General features: G+C 46.2%; 1 protein-coding gene across 1 annotated transcript in view; it reads left to right on the top strand.

The window, feature by feature from the left end:
• LOC104277371 (folliculin-interacting protein 1-like) overlaps positions 1-12633 on the top strand; it is a gene marked incomplete at both ends in the record, with an annotated part of 20787 nt that overhangs the window by 3864 nt on the left and 4290 nt on the right. Inside the window, 4 exons of the mRNA XM_009873990.1 lie at positions 5290-5433; positions 9723-9823; positions 10062-10136; positions 10656-10747. Of these exons, the coding sequence (XP_009872292.1) occupies positions 5290-5433; positions 9723-9823; positions 10062-10136; positions 10656-10747 (412 nt within the window). The remainder of the gene's footprint in view (positions 1-5289; positions 5434-9722; positions 9824-10061; positions 10137-10655; positions 10748-12633) is intronic.

The raw sequence follows: 12633 nt of genomic DNA, 5'->3' as shown, positions 1-12633 counted from the left end.
ATCTGGCACTTGAGGCTGTGGTGTAGTGGTTGGGTGTGCTGGGATGAAGGTTGGACTGGATGATCTTCAGAGGTCCCTTCCAACCCCGAACATTCTGTGATTCTGTGATTCTGTGAAACTTGTGGGGTCAACTCACTGTTTCCTCTAGAGAGTTTGCTCCTCGTACTACCAAGTGTCTCGTTTCTAGTGAGACTTTATTACTTGATTTGCAGATGATGATGTTACGACTTATGACTGATTTCTACCGGTCGACTCATCTCTGTGCTTGTCTGCTCCTTTTCCTCTAACACCTCCTCTCTCACGTCCCCCCCAGCACACATCACCTCCCGGTGTGCTGGACACAGGCACACACCTCCCGGAGCTGCGATACCGGCTCCTATTTGAATTTCAAATCCAGCCTGATGGCTCCGTTTTCCTTTTGAAGGTGCAGAGGCCGGTGGCCAGCCTGGCGCTGAGCTTTTGGCCTCGGCTCTGCCTCTCCTCACCCCGGCGTGCTTGGCTTCTCAACCTTGACCCTGTGTTCACGATAACCTCACACCAGGGCTGTGCTGGGTTTTACTGCGCGAGTTAACATCGCCGTAAACGTGAGCGCACAAACGCCGGCTGGAGGGGTTGTCCTCTGGGCGCCGGCCATCGGGTGGGAGGAAGGTGCCCCAGAGATGGTGCCACAAGGGAGAAGCGGGGAGGAAAGCGAAGGAGAAGCTGGGAAGGAGAACCTCGCCTCAGGGCTCTCCTCAGGGACTGAGTTTGGGGTTAACGGTCTCGTTTAACTGCTCATTTTCCTTTTTGTGTTGCCTGCGGGGGACTTCCAGGGGGACTTACAGCAAGACGGTGGTTGGTGCTTGGGATCTGGCTGAAAAGAGGTGCTGATGGGCATATAGGGAGCTAAAAGGTTTCCGAAGCCTAAAGATCAGCCTAGAGGAAGGCCTGGAGTCCAGGGAGAAAGAAGGGAGTGTCAGAGGACTGTGAGGAAGAGGAGGGAGGGAATGAAGAAAGCAAGAGCCAAGCTGCGCACTGTGCTGAGCAGAGATCTGGAGTTTGGGTGGTTTGGCTGGGAAGGGGGAAGAGCCAAAGCATTACAGAAAGGCAGTGGCTTGTTCCCAGGGCCCAGAGGCAGAAGAAATTTTTCAGAAGCAGGATTTGGTTGGTTGGTATTTTATATTTTGCTGGGTATTTGGGGTTTTTTGTTTGTTTGTTTACATGGAGTTTTTTAAGAAACGAGAGAGATCGTGACCGGGTGCAGAATTAGAGATCTAGAAGTGCAGAGTTGGAGATCTAGATGTGCAACAGTGGGCTTGGATTTGGGGAGCGAGAAGTTCACTTTTGCAATGTAACCTAGTTGTCTTGGGGATAATTTAACTGAAAGGTCATCTGATATTTGATCTCCTACCGCAGCAATTTCTTTCGCTCCGAATGTCATATTTAGCCCAAAGTAGAGAAATGGCATGCTGCTTTAAACAAGCCAGGATTAGCCACGTGTTCTAATATACTTCAGCGCTGGATAAATGTTGAACAGCAAATTGCTTTGAGGGATTAGTAATTGGATAGCGAGCCTTTTGCTTTTAGGTGAGTCGCGTGAAATGGAGACTCTGCTCTCTCCCTGGCGCTGGGTGGACAGGTTTCCAGAGGAAGCTGTGAGCACAGAGACCGACTCCCACCTTCTTCTTCTTCTCTCTGAACAGAAACGGAAGAATGCTGGTGGGGTGGTGGGAGGCTGGAGTTGTCTTTCCCTCTTTTACTGACCTCTGAGTAATAGAGGAACCTGAACTCTGGGAATAAAAGGGAGAATGTAGCTCTTGACAGCTGCATTTTAAGAAAGACACCTGGATTTTTACAGCAGCACTCAAAGGGGAGGAAGGAATGTGTACTCAGGTCCCTCTAGGGCCCTGGGTGGATGCATATTTAATGACGCAGTCAGACCAACGGATATTAATAAAGCAAAAGAGTTAATTTATGTATTTTGGAATAATTTTTCAGCTTTGCTGAAGAAAAGTGTTCTAGAAACGAGGTACAGTGCTCTAGAAGAGTGGCAACTCTGCTTGGAAATACAGATTTCTCTGTCACTGCTACCTCAGTGGTATCTGAGCACCTGCTATTGCAGAGGTAGAAAAGAATAAAGCCTATGATGACATTTCTCTTTTCTTCTGTCACTCACAGCCCTAAAACGCCTGTGGTCGATTTAGTACAACACTCCAGGCTCCTTTCAACTTTCTTCTTATCCCCGAACCAAAAGTTGCCTGGCAGAAATTCCTCTTTCTGTGCACAGCACCGGCCATGTTCCTTCCACTTTCTGAGGAATTTATAGACCTAGTGGCAAAGAGTTAAAAGGTCTTTGCTGATAAAGGTGTGGAGAAAAGAGATTCCAGAAGCAGAATTGTGGAAGAAAACCACTTTGTACCCTGTCATACTACAAAGACATTTTGCTCCTAAGTTGTCCTTAGTACTACCTGACAGGTCTCCAAGACTTTTCAGCAAACGATGACCTCTAACGTAAGAGCGGTGGCTGCCAGGAGGTCTCTGGAGCTGGGTGGTATCTGCAGCGAGCTGGCAGAGGAGGAACAAAGAGTGTGACCCCAGCAGGGAGAGCGGCACGGCAGCCAGGAGCGGCAGGGGGCCTCGGCGCCACCCTCCCAGCAGCCGTTCTGCTCTCCAGCAAAAGGGAGCATTTCGGAGGACTCCAGCAGCACTTTGCCCGGGGATCCGGTTTCTTGCAGCTCTAGGTCTGTTTGGAAAGAAAATCCACGACTTGAAACTTTCCCTTGTACAGTTCTCAAATGCGTAGGTTAACGCTTTATTTTTGGAAACCTGGCTTGAATATCTTTGGGATATTATATTGGAATGCAAGTAATTCCGCTGCTTTGATGCGTAATATCTCGAGATTTGTAGCATCTAAAATTTTGTTGACATTTGGAGTCAGAAACAGCAGAGGAGAGGGGCATTGCAGGTGCTCGATCTCATTGTCCAGCAGGTTCTTCTTAAGGGCACACTAAGTTTGTACAAGAGCAAACGCCAGGATTTGCCAGGGATCTGCATTTTAGGAGGGATTTACTGCTCACAAGGTTCTAAAAAGTGATATCTGAAAGATCCTGACCTCCTTTACAGACTCCTGGCAGGAGTTTTGGTTCATTAAACTCCACTGCAGAGACCAAGCAGTCATTTTCCTGGTTTGCTATTTAAATTGGGCAACTATTACTTCAAGACACCAGACTGCCCAGTGGATCTGGGGAAAGCTGCTGTGCAGAAGAATGCAGTGATAATGAGAAAAAAAATACTGAAAAGTAAGCGATTTGCAAACTTAGCCTGTTTTTTTTTCATGCGCGGAAATTTTTTTTGCCTGTAGAAATGCATTTGCTGGCTTTAGAGTCTCAAGGAAACTTGGTTATAATTGTAACTCTTTAGAAGGAACTTTCAACATCTGATGGAAAATGCAAGCTGAAATGCGGTTTGCCTGCAAAAGCTTCTGTAACCCCGTGGATTTTATGTGGTTTTATCACATGATGCTTGCCTAGCCCGGGACATTGTTGTTTGTGTCAGAGATAAAATGCAATTCTGGTTCACGAGTTCCTACTGAAGTCATATGATGATCATTCACATGTTCCAGCCATTGTGCACTGTGCTCAGACCACAGATACTCGCTCGCCATTAGCAAATCGACGTATTGCGTGAATTCAGCATCCTCGCCGCGGTGTCGCAACGGGAGGATCCTACGATGAGGGGCTGGATGTGTCAGTAAAGCACCGGGCTCGGCAGCCAGGGGATGCTTCCTTCCCCTCCGCCGAATTACTGATTTGTCTGCACATTTTTCCCGAAGGCTTTCTGCGGCGGCAGCTCGCTAATGGGAGCAGCAGCCCGGGCTGCCGCGTGGAGCTCGATAATCTCAGCCGTTTTCTGCTGTTTTGCTAAATCTCACCCACGGTTAACGCCAAATAAAAGTCACCTGTCCTTAACCGTGGGTGGGATTTAGCAAAAAAAAAAAAAAAAGCCCTAACCTGTTGTCTTTTTGTAGAGTTGTCGCTGATTATTGAGTACACTCCCTGTGCCTTGGTATTTCACGCTTTTCTTTATGCCTTTTTTTTTTTTTTCATAGCTATTAAAGATTGAGACCTACCTATGTTTTTGAATGATGCAGAACCTGTGAGCCCAGAGCTGAAGGCGGGACATTTCCCAGCCCTTCCTTATTTCCCTCTGTCCCCTGAACCTTGCTTCCAGCTTGCTCTTACCGCTTTGGTGATCGCATAGGAAATGTTAATTAAGAAACTCTGAGGGCAGAGTTGGAATGTAATTCTGAGACTATTTCTGTCTCCTGGTGCTGCCCACTAGCCAACGTAAATAATGCCAACCTTACGTGGGTGTGGAGAGTGTGACGAGCAGGTGACAAACATGTCGAGATCTTCAGGTGGGGAGGGGGGCCTGATGCTGGTGTGAACAGCACAAACCGGCGCGCGTGCTGATTCTCTTTGGGATGCTGAGATTCCCAGGGGAAATCACCAGTGTTTTTAAATAGTGAATGGATCAGTAATGGAGCATCTCCTGTGCCACTGATGGATAATTCTGTTTGTGTCGAGTGGACACAGATCCTGCCCACCTTGTATGTCACTTCCAGATTCATCTGAGCCCTCCTAATTCCCTTTTTTTGCTGCGCTTCCCGTCTGAACATCTATGAGAAATCACCCCTTGGGCCATTTCTGCATCGTTTTGTGAAACTTTGCCAGCTTCTCTTTAACACCGGCTGTGGTTTTCAGCTTTGTCCGCTTTCAGCCTCACGTGAGAGGAACGCATCACCTCTGTGCCTGTCTTGAAAAAGACGTGGGGACATAACCACGGCTAGGGAGAGATCTGTAAAAATACTACCTCTTCTCTCCCCTTACCCTGGGAATGTGAATCTTGCTTGAATTCTGCAGTGCTCTTCCTCGATTGTTGCCAGGCAGCAGGATGGAGACAGCTGGAGCCTGCTGTTCCCATCCTTCCTTTAAACACTCTGGTACCATCCTCTCTCCTGGTCCTGGGTCTAAAAAAAATCCCGTGTAAAGCTTCGGAGGCAGATGGTTACTTAGGAAAGTGGAGCTGGAGTGACCTGTTAGCTCCTGGCTGATTGGAAGTAAACCAGCTCTTCTCTCTTTTGCACAGCCAGGCTACAAGAGACACTAATAAATATTCGGTTAATTGTTTTCCCCGGGCATAAGCCTTTCAGCTGTTCAATATCTTGCCTGAAGAGGTAAGTGCAGTGGTGCTAAACAGGGATTTCAGGTCGTGGGTCTTAGTGTGTCCCATATGTTGTCTGTATTTCAGAAACTCTGCAGCGATGCTCAGGTGAGGGTTTTTGGGAAATGTTGCCAACTGAAGCCCGGAGGAGACAGCTCTTCTTCCTTGGATAGTTCCATCAATTCATCCTCATCGTTCTCGGATGCAAAAGAACAATGCCCAAAATACCAGGTGAGTAACCTTTCCTTTTTTTATTTTTTTTCCTTTTTTTTTTTTTTTTCATAGCTCCTATCAAGTACTAACGACTGGTGAGGTACTGAATGTTAGAGACTGGTGCTGGAGAGCAGTTTTCAGTTACAATCAGACTTTGGTTCTGACTCAGTAATGCTTAATTCTGTAGCTTTGGCTTTGCACAAGTCTAAAACCAACCAGCTGGTTCTCTCGGGATGTGTCTTGAACGGCAGCGATTTCTCCAGTGCGTTTGTTCTGTCCTGTGACCCAGGGGGTAACACTCGCTCAGTACAGTCAGACTTGGCACAAATACATTATCCTGATGTGGATGAGGTAGTTTATTCTACTTTGTTGCTAAATGCCAGGGAAATAACACGCTATCTGCAGGGACAGTCTGTGTAACAGCTTTATAACAAGGGATTCAGTGCACTTGAGTTACATTTTACGTAAGAGATTTTGGCCACGAGAGTAGCTGGAGTCATCTGACACGGATATATTTCTGTCATCTCTCCTTCCATGGATCACAAGTGTTTTATATTAAGCCACCCTAAAATAGAACTAAGCCCTTCCACTCTTTGTAATGAAGTAATTGTGTGTTTGAGGGAGGCTGCCATCTCCACAACCCATTCTGAAGTACAGTACTACTGATGTCTTAATCTCCCGTAGATAGAAATGAAGAACCTTTCAGTGCTGACTTTCCCACTGTCCCGCTGGCTCGCGCTGGATTTGGCGAGCTGCGTATTCTTGTTTTCTCTTTCTCCTCACACTCTTTTCCACAGCTTTAGTAAGGTGGCTGAAGATCTGTTTTCCATCCCTCCCTTCCTGGAAGGGCGTTCAGCCGCGGTTCTGAAAGGAAGAGACGTTGCTGTCAGCAGCTTCCCTCCTGCACAAAATAACCTCCTTCGGGCATTGTGCGACCAAGAAAAATGATGCCCCCCCACCATCTAGAAATTGTCTCTCCTACTGGGCCGACTCTGTGCAAACAATGGTCCATGTTATTAAAGGAAATTAATTTTAGTGTTGGCATGACAATGTGTTTTAAAGCTGCGGAAAGTTTTCCCATTTAAGTCTCCATTTCTTTTCCCATTTAAGTCTCCACGTGTGACACTTAGTCAAATTCTCGCTGAGTTGAGCTCAAATGATTTCTGGCTGCATGACCAGCTCTGAAAGGGTGTGAGAACTTCCCAGCTTAAGTTGGTCTTCAGCAGAGTGTTTGTTGTCAACTATGGGTTGCATTCTCCATACTCCTCCCCGGCTTCCCCAGCAAACGAGCAGAGAGCCGTAAATACAAAACGAGTTCTTTACTGCGCCATAAAATTTTGTGTCGTGTGTGCGGAAGGGCCGGAGTAAGTTTGTCCAGGTATCGGTGAGCCTGGTGCTTCCCTTCTTCGCGCTGCTGCGCCTGGTAACCTCCCCAGTTACTTGATGTACTTGCAATTTATAAGTTCTTTTATTTTGTTTTGGTTTAAAGCTGTAAAATTGAATTCCAAGTAACGCAGCGCCATAGGACTTTAAAAATAGTTCTTTTTGAAATACACTCTGACTCTACATGAGCAACTTTTAATTGCGGGCTGAAACGCAGGGTTTTGTTCCAGACTTCTGTATTTTCAATCCCATCCTAGCCAGCTCCATCCCAAATGGGACCGGAGTCCATTAAGATAAAGCTCAATGTGGTTCTGAGCTTGCCCACAAGTATTTGCGTGTTGTGACACTCTCTACCTGCTGGTTGGCGTAGTCGGGACCGAAAGTCTTTCTGATCTGTCAGTCATGACATTTGACATTTATTTCCGTGCTGCCTTTTTTCATTTACATACGTGCTTAGTTTTTGGGAGGGCAATATGCGCAGTAAGGGGAATATTAAATGCTGTAAATATATGCAGAAATGTCATTTCCAAGTCATGCAAATTTTACTACCTCCGATATGTTAATGCGCAATAACAAACACCTGTGGGTATTTTATGATCAGTTTTTATGTGAGCTTGTAAATATGACCTAGGGAATTGGTTTGTGGCCAAGCTGTCAGTGCCGGAGGTTCTACCCTTTTTTGCCAGATGCTCTTTGGCTACTTTTAGTTTGAGTTTTCTAATATTTAACCCCTTTCCTCAGTTGATTGCACTCTACTTTGGTCTTGAGTGACCTTTATTTTGCGGCATTAAAGGCCCAAAGAGTCGAGCTGTAACAGTGCTTCCATATTAAAGGCATTAAATATGTGCATCTTCTGGTATGCATGGTAAAATTATCGTTATTAAGTGGTGTAAATGAAATGCCAGACCGAAGCAGGCCGTGGGTGCATCTTAGCACGGTCTTTGCCTTCGGCACTGCTTGTCTCTGTCTTTCAGAGGAAAGGGAAACCCCTGTAATTAAATTTCAAAGCAGCTGATTTTCACTTTCTTTTTCTTTTTTTATTCAGCTGCTTGACAAAGAAAATCAATACTTTATCTTAAGACAAAGTATTTTTCCCCTCAGCTTTAGAATTAGATTTTCACAACAGCAACAAGTTGAAACCAAAACCAGCCATCAAGGGCTTGACATTTATTCAGAGCGAGCCCTTCAGCTGGAGATCTGCAGCAGATTTAAAAATAACAATCCTAACATTCAACTGTAGTAATTTGCAGTGTTCCTGCTTGAAGATTTCATGATGCCGGCAGACCTATCATTTTCTAGAGCCATTAACATCTCTGCTTGTGTTCCCTTGGAGCTGCTGGGTCACACCGACTGATTCTCAAAGTCTGGTTTTTCCAGTACTGCCGACGGTGCATCTGGGCGGTGTTGACGTCCTGGGAGGTCAAGAGGGAGGTTTCTCTGGGACCCAGCCAAGATCAGATTTTGCCCTTTGCTGTGACCACTGCCAAACCCTGCCGTTGTATCCTCATCCTTGTCACTGCAGGTGCTACTTTTAGCCATCCCCTATCTTTCTCTGCACTGAGAGCAGATTCCAGAGGTTAATAGTATGTCTGTTAAAGTGCCATCGTCTTAATTGAGAGTGCTTGAGAAGAGCTAAAAATTGAGAAGTGTTGTAAGTGTGTTGCCTTTTGGCTGATTAGCATTTCCTTGTCCCTGCCCTTGTTCTGGCGTGAGGAGCAGAAACCTCGAGCGGTTGTTTCCGTATCGCTCCTTCATGCCGGTGGGACCCCGTGGCGTGGACACCTTGTCCTTTGTCGTGCTCTGGGCTCGCTGCCCCACGCCGGGCAGAAAGACTGGGATATCTTCCAAGGCTGGGTAGGAATCTGGCTGTGGATCCTGGTTGCTGGCAGCTCGGATGAGGGATGTGGAGGTGCGGCACTTGGCGTTTTCCAGACACAAAGGTTTTAGCGACCTTTTGGAAGGATTGCTCCAAGGAAGGGCCGTTAGTTGTCGTGCACCTCAAAGCAAACGTATTTCTCTCTTGCGCAGTACCAGAGTCACTGACCTGGGAGCTGCCTGAGCTCTGAGAGTGACTGATCAGGGTATTTTAAATTATTCAGGGCAAGGCGCAAATGGAGAGCCAGCACTAACCCTCTGCGAGCCCAGAGATGAAACAGCCCTGGGTACAGGGACAGTCATCCCAGCCGCTGCAAGCATACAGATACGCTGACTGTCAGCTGAGCAGCTGTCTGCAGTTGATTGCCCTGAGTAACTTCTTAATTTTAGGTTTTTATCTGCAGCATTTGATCTAGCCTGGGCTGCAGCATAGTGATATTCTTCCAAGGTATTTAGCCGGCACGGCGTGCCTTACGGCGAGCTCTCGTCAGCCGAGAAACACAGATCTTAAGCACAACTTAAGCCTGGCATGGTGATGCTGCAGCTCTTTGCTGGTACCGTAATGGGAGCACCAGGGAAAGCTGGATCCATCCTTGGATCAGTTATGAATCAGTCTTTGTCGAGAAATCGCTGGTCCAGCTTGGCTCCAGTGCACAGCCTCTGTAAGATCTCCAGCCCGTTTGTGATGCTTCTCGCTAGGCAGACACAGAATGTAGGTTTAATGGTTCTTATTTACTGAAGCGTGTTATCACACTCGTAAAACTTTTTAGTGCCCTGACTCAGCGTGGTTTGAACCTGCTTCCCCTCGGCCCTGGTAGTAGGGGTTTAGCTCTGCTGGATGATTTTAGTGTTTTTGCTCACAGCCGATACGAAGATCACTTTCTGTGCTAGCTAGAACTGTTCAGCTTGGCGTGTTCAACAGCGTTTTAGTAAGGTATTTTGCATGTTTGTCTTTTAAATAAAGACTATTTTCCTTAGTCATATGTTGCCCTAATAGAAGTGTACTTCTGAAATGCCAAAAACAAAATTTTGATGATTATTTCTTTCAGGGTTCTCGGTGCTCTTCAGATGCTAACATGCTTGGAGAGATGATGTTTGGCTCTGTGGCCATGAGCTACAAGGGCTCCACATTGAAAATTCACCAGATCCGGTAAGAATAATTTTATGTTTTCTTACTGCAGGTCTTCTCAGAAGACTTAATCCTTAGTGCTAATATGTAATGAATTGAATGCCACAAGTGCAGGGTGAAAGGAATTTCTGGGTTTGCTTTTGTGACACAACAGGCTGTTTTGTCCTGATTAGGTCTGTAAAATCTGGAGGGTTGTGAAATGGAGACAGAGCCTGCCTTGGCACTGTTTCTGACTGACATCTTCTTTTTTGTCCTCTAGCTCACCTCCTCAGCTCATGCTCAGCAAGGTTTTCACAGCTCGCACTGGAAGCAGCATCTACGGAAGCCTGAATACGTGAGTCCATTGCAAATTTTATCCGTTGCACGTAAGCAGATGAATGTAAGAACACAGAAGACGCTTTTTTGAACCTTTCAGCTTCTCTAAAAAGAAATAACTTCATGCTCCACGATCTTTTACACCCTGTCACTAGTGTGCTCACCTTTTCTTGAGGTTTTCTTCCCTTCAGTTTGCTTTAAGCAAATGAATGAACCTGGTGGTGTGGTGAAGCTTCAGAGCGTAAGGTACAAAAGTACCTGCGCCTACCACAGGAGGAGGGATGAGGACAAAACCCTGGCATTGGGGAAAAGTAGAAGAAAAAGGTGTTACAAAGCAGTTTGGCTTCAGAGGGCTCGGTGTTTAGTTCTCTGTGTGTTAATTCATCCACCTGAGAATGTGGCTTAGTCTATGAAAGCTTTTTCTAGTGGAAGCCTGTGTTCTTCTCTTGTCCGTTCCGTTTGGGCTGTGATGGAGTAACACTGGGCTCTACTGAAATGCAAATCACTGGCTTTGTTCTATGTTTTATGTTTGCTGTAGGTTGCAAGACAGTCTCGAGTTCATTAATCAAGACAGCAATACACTGAAGCCTGACCACAGTACAATTATGAATGGACTTCTTGGGAATATAGGTAATAACAAACAGATTTTATTTCCTGATATCTTTAACTGAGTAATCGTAGGTTCTGGAAAGTGTTCTGAATAAAATTGAATTTTAAAAGGTAAAAGAAGAAAGCTAAAACTTAACAGGAGACTAATGTTGGTGGGGTTTGGAGGAGAATAAATTGGAGGATTCAAAGAGTTAGCAGTGGTTTGATATATACAGCTGTACATGTGTATATTAAATACATAATTGAAGTATTTAGATATACTTAAGTTCACATACAGAAAATGCTGGGAAAATAACAGTCTGCAGAACATTCTAAGCAACGTATCTCAGATCGAGCGGGATTGATGCTGCCTGGCTCAGTTCCCCGGTTTTATTTTTGTTAATAATTTTCACTCCGTTGTGTACTCTGGCCCCCCGAGCACGTGTGGCCGCGTGTTTCGTACTGGTCGAAGTTAACCTTGCACAGCTGCGCTGGAGTTTTGGCTCAGTCTAGACAGAATATCTTTTCGTTCTCTCCTCTTTCTGTCTGACCGCGGAAGCTAAAGAGTCTTGACAAACCACCTGGCACCTCTGGTTCCCAGCCTGTGTGGGAGCGCTGTGGGGAGGAGGCTCCATGAGCGTTAGATCCCAGAAAGAGGGGAAAGTCTTGGCTTTTCCCCTCGGGGATAGTCAAGCGGGTAGTAAAGCTGCTGGACTTCAGATTTTGGTTATTAAGTGGAGCAGCCTGACGAGCTCTTGGGCACATCCTCCCTTTCCCACGGATGCTGATTTTCCAAGCGAATGTCTGGTGTAGTAGGTGGAATAAGGGGCCTCTTTTGTATTTGCTTTCCATTACGTTGCTGTACGTAAAATACACTTTTCTAGAGGTGGAAGTGAAGAGTGAATTTGATGACTTTGTTACTCTAACTGGGTTTCTGGCTTTGACATTGTCCTATTTCTTGTTGGGTGTGTTGACTTCTTCACACTGACATTTGGTAAGACTAGACTTAAGCCTGGCCTTAAATGCTGTTCAGCTCAAAAGCCCCATTAACACCATTCCCTACAGTCCATTTATAAGGGAAGACAATTAATTTGTAAAGACCTATTATCTATTAAATACTTCCTGAATTTACTAAGCCAGGAAAGTTAAAAATACTCATTTTTCTTAACATTCGGTATTCCTTTCAGACTTGAGTTGCAATTTTTTTGTGACACGTGAGCGAGTGAGGTGCCAGGTCTGAGAGAGAGGGAACTCCCTCCGGTTACTTGTAGGGTTTTGCTGTGCTTCACACTTGGTAAGAGGTTTGCTCGAGCCCTGGTGCAATCGAAATGACAAATTCACATTCAGATAATGCAGCTGTTGCCTATGGACTTGGTCAGATTGAGGTTTAGCCAGTGCCGCCCGTTCGGCTGTGTGTGGCTCAGGGTGGCTCTTCCCTGGGGGGGCAGAAAGGACAACTGCCCCAGGAGGGGCACGATGGGATCGCCTGCTGGGTGAGGATGTGAAACTCCCTCTGTTCACTGAGCTGCCGGAGTTTTTGGTCGCTTTGGTGGTGGTTGTTGGTGGTTCCTGTTTCAGCGTGGAGGGAACCGTGGGTGAAGCAGGTGAAGGATTAATCTGTAACCGAAGCGTTTCCAGCAGCGGCGGAGGCTGCTCCTGGCTCGACAGCTCTTGCCAGCCCCGGGGTAGGAGAAGGGTCTCTGTGTTTTGGCTGAGAACCATTTACAAGCTGCTTTTTTGAGAGTGACTGGTTTAGGGAAGGGAAAAAAAAAAAAAGACATCACCAATCACATCCTTTCCTTGAAGGAGGGAAAACCTGGGAGAACAGAGGGAGCTTTGCTGAGGTGCAACCTTTGTGTTGCAGAAAATTTGGAGTGAGCGGTAGCTTCAGATTTGGGAGAGGGACTGACGATTAACTTGTTAAAAAC

Source organism: Apaloderma vittatum, unplaced genomic scaffold (genome assembly GCF_000703405.1).
Source record: "Apaloderma vittatum isolate BGI_N311 unplaced genomic scaffold, ASM70340v1 scaffold19757, whole genome shotgun sequence".
NCBI classification, from domain to species: domain Eukaryota; kingdom Metazoa; phylum Chordata; class Aves; order Trogoniformes; family Trogonidae; genus Apaloderma; species Apaloderma vittatum.
This window is presented reverse-complemented; position numbering and strand designations above follow the sequence as displayed.